At 42.6% G+C, this 9300-nt stretch overlaps 1 protein-coding gene across 1 annotated transcript in view; it reads left to right on the top strand.

Moving 5' to 3' along the window:
* The first annotated feature begins 2177 nt into the window (after positions 1–2177).
* Positions 2178–9300, top strand: part of LOC137360148 (deleted in malignant brain tumors 1 protein-like) — a 29936-nt gene continuing 22813 nt past the window's right edge. Inside the window, exon 1 of the mRNA XM_068025696.1 lies at positions 2178–2514. Coding sequence (XP_067881797.1) covers positions 2178–2514 — 337 coding nt within the window. The remainder of the gene's footprint in view (positions 2515–9300) is intronic.

The raw sequence follows: 9300 nt of genomic DNA, 5'->3' as shown, positions 1-9300 counted from the left end.
GGATTGGGAGCAGGTCAACACACCGTCTACAGTATATCATGTTGAGAATAGATGCACACCTGGAGATCTGTGGGACACATTGTGATCGGGGGATTGGGTACAGGTCAACACACCGTCTGTGGCATATAAAATTGAGAATAGAAAATACATGAATATCGATGAGACACATTGTGATCAGGGAGATTGGGTCCATGTCAACACACCGTCTGTGGTATATAATGTTGTGAATAGAAAAATACCTCGAGATCTATTAAACACATTGTGATCAGGTAGTTTGGGTTCAGGTCAACGGAAAGACTGCATTTCTAAAAAGCAGAAACGCTTAACCAGTAAACGGGAGGACCATTGATGGAACATCATTAACGGGTAAAAGAACAGGGCAACAAAAACAAGAAATGCTGGAATCACTCAGCAGGTCTGGCAGCATCTGTGGAAAGAGAAGCAGAGTTAACGTTTCGGGTCAGTGACCCTTCTTCGGAACAGGGCACGTCGGCGAGGGCAGGTTACAAGAGAATCAGAACAGCAGGAATTTAGTAAGAAACAGTCAGCACGGAGTTAAGAGACTGACAGGCCGTTCATTTTGATTTGTTTGCTTCGAGGAAGCTATATATTTTATTGAACGGCAGAAAGGCCCAATTACAGCTTTAGAAAAGCTTTGAAAGTTACATTTGGAAGACTTTGCAGTAAATTACAAGGCATCGAAATCTACCACAGGATCGGAAAATCTTTAATTGAATTTAAATGTTCCTATTCCTTTTCGAACTTTAGATCAGAATGCTGAATTCATTGAGAGAGCCAACCCTAGCGGGTTTAAAAGCAGGTCCATCAGCACCCTCTTCTCAGGGCACCTACACACGGGTCATCAATGGTCAGAGCACCATCAGCACAAATTTACAGGGCGATGGGGAAAGGGAATGGGACTAAGTAGACAGCTCTTACAAAGAGACAGCATAGGCACCATGGGCCGAATGGCGTCCCTCTGTGCTGTTTCATTGTAAGATTCTATAATGGAGAGGACCATCACCACCGCCTTCTCAGAGCACCTTGACATGGGTAATACATGGAACCCACCCACCGTCATCAAAAGGACAGAGTGTATCCGGGTGTCAGTGTGTGTCTATGTGAAAACAATTCTGGATACATCTTGGCCCATTACCAATATTAATTTGTTGCAGAAATTGTATTTTCAGTTTTAAGAAATGAAATCACAGATCCGGGTACAATTTCTTCTGCAAAGCATTGGGAATAATGACCCTGCAGTTAGTTGTATTTGTGTCGTTTCTTTCTGACATTTTCATTCATTTCTTGTCCCAGTGAACTCTAATTGTTAACTTCTCATTTCAGGCAGACCTGGTAACAGTCAGGCTAACCCGTCAGGTAATCGCCCTTTATTTTCACACTATCTGCTATCTCTCTGCTCTAATCCATCCCATTAAATATTAAGCATGGACAGCACACTCAGTACTTTTTTGATCATGGATTAACCCGCTCCCCGGCTGCAAGTCAGAAGGGGAGTGTGTCCCTCATAGAGTTACTAGCTGAGAGATGGCTGCTGTCATCATGTGGAGGGACAATAACTGGCATTCTCTGTTGAGCAGAGTGTGAAGGATCAGCTCCACTCACTCTGTTACCAAGCTGAGAGATGACTGCTGTCTTCAAGCGGAGGGACAATAACTGACGTTCTCTGTAGAGCAGAGTGTGAAGGATCAGGTCCACTCACACTGTTGCCGGTTCAAAGGTCCACCTCACCAAGATGCGCTGATCTCCAGATCACATGAACATTGAGCCCCTACTTTATTGGCTGTTCTGGTTGAGGTGGCAATTTCCTCTGCTCGTCCCTTGTTCTGGGATCTCACTGTGTTCGCCCAATCAGTACTGAGCACGTAAAAATGTGGTCATTACATCCACGCCCATCCCTCCACTTCTTCAGGTTAAATATATTCTGAGCCGGTCGCCATACGGATCATTTGGAGCAGCTGTGTTGGTGGAAATATACGGTTCCCTGCTCCTTTGCACCATTCATTAGTATTTCCCTTTCTTTTTTTTCATGTGTAATATTTCCTCCGGGTTTTATTAGGGTTCTGAGTGCAGACTGATGTTCTTATCAATTCATGCCTGGTGAATGGGGAGGGTCCATGCACAGGGAACCTGTGGGTTTAACACACTAGAACTGCTTGATGATATTTCTGATTATTACAGAGACGGCGAAGCTGAGACTGGCGAATGGGGGCAGTCGGTGCGCTGGGAGAGTGGAGATTCACTACAGGGGACAGTGGGGGACTGTGTATGACAATTTCTGGGACCTGCCGGACGCCGCTGTTGTATGTCGGGAGCTGGGCTGCGGGACCGCCGTCTCTGCACCGGGTGGAGCTCACTTTGGGGAAGGGACCGGACCCGTCGTGACGGTTAATGTAGAGTGCAGCGGGACCGAGGCCGCTCTGCGGTACTGCAAATCATATCAATGGGATCACTATTCCTGGTCACACGTCTATGATGCCGGCGTCATCTGCTCAGGTAAAATTCTTTGTCAGTTTCTCATCTCCCACCGCAGCTGATAGAATCCGGGAAGAAGTGAAAGTAAAATAATCCAGGAAGGTCCCTAGCTGGAAAGTCAGATGATAATAATTCCAGTAAACTCCGGTTAGAATGAATGTTAATATTCGGATCACTATTTAAAATCATATCATTAGTCTCATATTTAAGAACCATTCTCCACCAGATGCAGCAAATACCTGATACTCAGCACATTTACAATACAGACAGAGCAGTTTCCATTGAGATTTTCCCTAACGCCACAGTGAATGATCTGAACCGTTGGAAATGTCGCAATCTCAATCCAACTCGCAATTCATCAACCCAGCAGCCACTACCCGGCATGCACTGTCAGCCCGGCTGTCCACCTGCAATGATAGCTTGGCCTCAGATCTGATATGTTACACAGATTGTGAAGCTGAGCCTGGGGAGCAGGGGAGGGAGGGATGAAGGTTCTCAGCCTCGGGGAGCCAATCTAATGGGTCTGCAGTTACTGTGGGTATCTCAAGAGGAAACTGCGTTGTAAGATTCCACCGCCGCCTGTGCATTGCCTTTTAAATGTTGGGCAATATTGAGAAAGTAAAATGCACAGTATATTAAACAAAAGAGCTTCGATAAATCAGGAAGCATTTGCAACGATTAAACTCAACACAGTTGAACTATTCGAAGAAAAGCGGCGAGTTTTCCTGAATTCATGGCCAGTAAGGAGGATAGTGATAGACTTCAAGAGGATAAAGCCAGGCTGGTGAAATGGGCGGACAGGTGGCAGATGAAATTTCATGCAGAGAAGTGTGAACTGATACATTCTGGTTGGAACACGGTGGAGAGGCAACTTCACAGAATCACTGAACTATTACAGTGCAGAAGGGGGCTATTCGGCCCATCATGTCTGCATGGGCTTTCTGAAAGAGAAATTCACTCAGTTCTATTCCCCTGCCTTCTCTCCATAATTCTGCACGTCCATCCTTTTCATATAACTGTCTAATTCCCTTTTGAATGCTGCAGTTGAACGAGCCTCTGCCACGTTCTCAGACAAACATTCCAGATCTGAAACACTCGCTGCATGAAAAAGAGTTTCCTCATGTCACTTTAGCTTATTTTACCAAATAGTTTCACTCAGTGCCCTCTCATTCTCTACCCTGTCACCGGTGGAAACAGTTTCCTTCCAGCTACACTGTCCAGAACCCTCATTATTATGAATAAATCTATCAAATTACCTCTCCGCCTTCTCTTCTCCAAGGAAAACAGTCCTAACTTCTCCAATCTATCTTCATAACTGAAATTCCTCATCCCTGGAATCATTGTCATGAAACATCTCAGTACTCTCTCCACGCCCTCATATCTTTCGTCAAGTATGGCGCACAGACTGGATGCAATACTCCATCTGAGGCCGAAATAGTGTCTTCGACAAGTGCAACACAACTCCCTCGCTCTTGTACTCTATGCACTTATTAATAAAGCCCAGGACAGAGTACCCTGTATTAAACGCTCTGTCAACCTCGCCTGCCACCGTCAGTGACTTCTGCACGATTAAACCAAGGTCCCTCTGCTCCTGTCACCCCTTTAGAATTGAAACCTTCATTTTATATTTTATCTCCATGTTATTCCGACCAAAATGATCCACTTCGCATTTTTCTGCATTGAACATCATCCACCAACTGTCTGCCCATTCCACCAGTTTGTCTATGTCCTTTTGCAGATCTGCACTATCCTCCTCACAATTCAATATGCTTCCAAGTTTTGTGTCATCTGCAAACTGTGAAATTGAGCCCTGTGCACCACGGTTTAGTTCATTTATATATTTTGACTGGGACCTGAATATTGAAGCAAACATGGTATTTCGGATGGGCAGGAAGCCAGGAATGGGTGGAGGGGTAGCTCTGATAATTAATTATGGTATTAGCGCAATGGTGAGGGATGATCTAAGTTCAGGAGACCAGGATGTAGAAGCTGTTCGGGTAGAGATGAAAAATCATTAAGGCAAGAAGTTGCTTGTCAGAAGTGGTGAAAAGGCCAACTAACAATAACCACGCTGAGGGACGGGGTATAAATGTATAAATAATGGCAGCCTGTCAGAAAGGTACAGTGATAATTAGGGGCGAATTTTCGCCTACATTTAGACTGGAAAAATGAGATGGGCAGAGATAGCCTAGATGAGGACTGCATAGAATATTTTCGGGATAATTTCTTGGAACAATACCTTGTCGAGCCAACCAGAGAGTAGGATATACTGGACCTGGTATTGTGCAATGAGGTAGGAATAATTAATGACCTCACAGTTAAGGCGCCCCTTGGTAGCAGCGATCATGATATGATTGAATTTTACATTCAGTTTGAGGGAGAGTAGAGTGGGTCCAAAACTAGTATTCTAAACTTAAATAAGAGCAATGATGAGGGCATGAACGCAGAGCTAGCTAAAGTGAACTGGCAAATCAGGTGAAGGGATAGGTCAATAGAGTTTCAGTGGCAGACATTTCAGGGAATATTTCAGATTACACAATTTCTCATATTTCAACGAGAAAGAAACATTCCAAGAGTGGGGCCCACCATCCGTGGTGAAGTAAAACAGCCAAAGGTCGTATCAAACTTAAAGAAAAAGCCTGTAATTGCGCAAAGCTGGGAGGCAGGTCAAAAGATTGGACAGAATATTTTTTAAAAAACAAAGGATGACTAAAAGATTGATAAGGCAGGAAACATTAGAGGACGAGAGAAGGCTAGATAGATAGATAAGGACAGGTAGTAAGAGTTTATATATATATATATATATATATACAATTTTAAAAATGAAGAGGTAACAAAGTGAGCGTTGAACTTATAAAATGTGAGTCTGGGGAATTAATAATAGAAAATAAGGAGATGACAGATGAATTGAACAGATATTTGGCAGCGATCTTCACTATTGAGTATAAAAGTAACATCCCAGTTTTAGCTGTAAGTCAGGAAATGGAAGGGAGGGAGGAACTCAAGAAAATTGCAAACACCAGGGAAAAGGTAAAGAGCAAATTGTTGGAGCTGCAGGCTGACAAGTCCCCGGGACCTGATGGACTTCATCCTAGGGTGTTAAAAGAAGTGGCAAGTGAGGTAGTTGATGCGTTAATTGTAATTTTCCAACATTCCCTAGATTCGGGGAAGGTTCATTTAGATTGGAAAATAGCGATTGCAACTCCTTCAGTCAGAAAGGGAGGGAAACAGCAAGCAGGAAACTACAGGCCAATTAGTTTAACACATGCCTTAGGGAAAATGTTGCAAGCTTTTATTAAAGATGTTACAGCAGGGCATTTAGAAACATTCCAGGTAATCAGGCATAGTCAACATGGCTTTGTGAAAGAGAAATCATGTTTAACCAATTGATTGGAATTCTTTGAGGGAGTTACATGTGCTGTAAATAAAGGGGAACTGGTATTGTACTTAGATTTCCAGAAGGCATTTGATAAGGTGCCACATCAAAGGCTATTGCAGAAAATAAAAGCTCATGGTGTAGGGGGTAACATATTATCATGGATGGAAGATTGGTTAGCTCACAGGAAACAGAGAGTAGGCATAAATGGGTCATTTGTTTGGTTGACAAGATGTAACGAGTGGTGTGCCATAGGGATCTGTGCTGGGGCCTCAACGTTTCACAATTTATAGAAATGACGTAGATGCAGGGAAAGACGGCATGCTTGCTAAATTTGCTAATGACACAAAGATAGGTAACTTGTGAAGAGGACATAAGGAGTCTGCAAACGGATGTAGATAGGTTAAGTGAGTGGGCAAAGAACTGGCAAATGGAGTATAATGTGGGAAAGTGGGAAATTGTCCACTTTGGGAGCAAGAATATAAGGGAAGCATATTGTCTAAATGGTGAGAGATTGCAGAGCTCTGGGATACAGAGGGATATGGGTGCCCTATTGCATGACACGCAAAATGTTAGTATGCAAGTACGGCATGCACTTAAGAAAGCGAGGAGAATGTTATCATTTACCGTGAGTGCAATTGAATACAGATGTAGGGAATCTATGCTTCAGCGACACCGGGTATTGGTGAGACCACATCTGGAATATTGTGTACAGTACTAGTCTCCTGATTTAAGGAATGATGTAAATGCGTTGGAGGCAGTACAGAGAAGGTTTACTATTCTAATATCTGGAATGGGTGACCTGCTATACGAGGAAAGATTTGACAGGTTAGGCTTGCATCCTCTGGAATTTAGAAGAGTAAGAGGTGATATGATTGAAACAAATAAAATCCTGAGGGGACTTGACAGGGTTGTTGTAGAAAAGATATTTCCCCTTGTGGGAGAATCTCGAACAAGGGGTCACTGTTTAAAAATAAGGGGTCGCCCATTTAAGACAGAGATGATGAGAATTTCTTTCTCTCAGAGGGTCGTGACTCTTTGGAATTCTCTTCCTCAAAAGATAGTGGCAGCAGCGTCTTTGATTTTTTTTAAGGCAGAGGTTGGTAGGTTCTTGATAACCAAGAGGGTGGAAGGTTATCGGGAGTAGGTGGAAATGCGGAGTCATCAGTTCAACCATGAACGTTTTGAATGGTGGAGCAGGCTCGAGAGGTTGAGTGGCCTACTCCTGGTCCTAATTTGTATCTTCACGCGTATGTTCATAAATAACAGGGTATATCTAATACATCCTCTTTATAAATTTTAAACCCCTATAGTATCTGAATGACCTCCTCTTTAACCATTGCCTGCGGTGCATCTTCTTCCTTGGTAAAGACAAATGCAAAGAATTCAGTTAATACCTCAACTATGCCTGCTACCTCTATATATAAATCCCCTTTCTGATCCCTCATCGTCCCCACTCCTCCTTTTACCACCCTTTTACTACTTTTCTGCTTCAGAAAACTTTGGGATTTATTTTAATGCTAGCTGCTGGTCTCTTTTCAAGGGTACAATTCTAAAGTGGCTGCAGTCAAGAGTGACCTGGGAGTATTTCTGATCAAATCGTTGAAGGTAGCAGGGCAGGTTGAGAAAGTGGTTAATAAGTCAATGGGATGTTGGCCTTTTTAAATAGAGGCATCGAGGACAAAAGTTCGGAAGTTATTATGAACTTTTATGAAACACTGGGTTCACCTCAACTGGTGTATTGTATACAATTCTTTATATGGCACTTCAGAAGAATGTGAATGCTTTAGAATAGGTGTAGAAAGGATGAACAAGGAAGGTTCAAGGGATGAAAGACTTCAGTTGTATTGATAGATTGGAGAAGCTGTGGTTGCTCTCCTGTGAACAGAGAAGGCTGCGAGGAAATTTGATAGAGGTGTTCAAAACTTTGAGGGGGCCAGACAGTGTAGATAGAGAGGAAGTGTTATTCTTGGTGGAAAGGTCAATAACCAGAGGACACTGTTATAAGGTGGATGGCAAATGAACCAACCGTGACATGAGGATGGTTAGGATCTGGAATGTTCTGCCTGCGAGTCTGATGGAGACAGATTCAATTGTAGCTTTCAATATGGAAATCCTCAAGCACCTGAAGAGAAAAACTTTGCATGGCTATGGAGAAAGAGCAGAAGCATAGGACTAGCGAGGTGCTCTTTCAGATAACCAGCATGGACACAACGGGCTGAATGGCCTCCTTCTGTGTTATAAACATTCTATGATTATATGCTGACTGCTGCTGGTCACAATGTGTCTGTCCAGTTTTTAAACTTGAAACTGTGAATGTGGTTTCAAGGTAATGAATTGCATACGAAGGGCTTTGAAGGGTGATCATGACAGACTGTCGAAAACTGGCCACAAAACAGACAACAAAGTGCGGGTTAAAGGTAGTTATTCAGACTGACAAAAGGTGAGAAGTATTGTGTGACAATGCATGTCAATGGATTAGCGCTGTGGAAATGCGTTCTATTGTTTAGTCCATTCCGAAGATTACAGCACACAACATTAAGAAGCGGCTGAGCACACAGCACAAAGCAAAAATTAAGGGCCCGTTAACACTCCAGTTGTCGTGCTGAAGATCAGTGCTCTGGAACTAGCGACAACTCGAGCCAAGCTGATCCAGTAAAGTTACAGCAGTTACAGCACTAGGATTCAACTGATATGGTGCAAAGTTGCTCAGTTATACAGTGCCTATTAAAGTAGGGAAACACTGACTAGTTAGCACCCAATGAACCTACTCCCAATCAACACCAAATCTTTCCTTGTGCTGGGTGTGACTCCCCTTTCAACGTATCTCTCAAAAACAAACCTCAATCTGTTTTATATTTTCTAGAGCTTTGTTAACCTGCATTGCTATTTTATTGATTTTTATGTCTGTACTCCTAAGTCCCATTTCTCCTCGATGCAATTTAGATTATCATTGTCCAAGGAATATGGGTTCTCAGTCTTCCTACCCATTAAAATTCATTTGCAATTTCGTTAACGGAAAATATTTTTCTCACAATCTGCCTTTGTACTAACTATTGCTCCAAGTAGATGTCATTAGTGAATATTACAATTGTCCGTCCCTTTTCTGACTCGAAATCTTTTATGTTAAATATGAACAACAGTACTCCTAGCACCAGTTCTTGTCACACAATACTTCTTGCCTAGTTCTAACTGCTGACACAGTGCATGTTTCTCAGTGACAGTGACGGCGACTGGGGAAGTTATAAATAAATAAAGGAACATTTTAAACATGACAGTTCTGTCACATTATAAGCAGTAGTGATACAGGAAATCCAGCATAATCAGTTTTGAACAGAATCTGAGAAGAATGTTGCCAGATCTGTGATTAATCAGATGCGTATTGAAATAAAAATATTTGTATTATTGTGATTTTTAACGTATTATGCTAA

The sequence above is a fragment of the Heterodontus francisci genome, unplaced genomic scaffold (assembly GCF_036365525.1).
Source record: "Heterodontus francisci isolate sHetFra1 unplaced genomic scaffold, sHetFra1.hap1 HAP1_SCAFFOLD_216, whole genome shotgun sequence".
NCBI classification, from domain to species: domain Eukaryota; kingdom Metazoa; phylum Chordata; class Chondrichthyes; order Heterodontiformes; family Heterodontidae; genus Heterodontus; species Heterodontus francisci.
The sequence above is the reverse complement of the archived record's forward strand: the minus strand, read 5'-3'. Positions and strand labels throughout refer to the sequence as shown.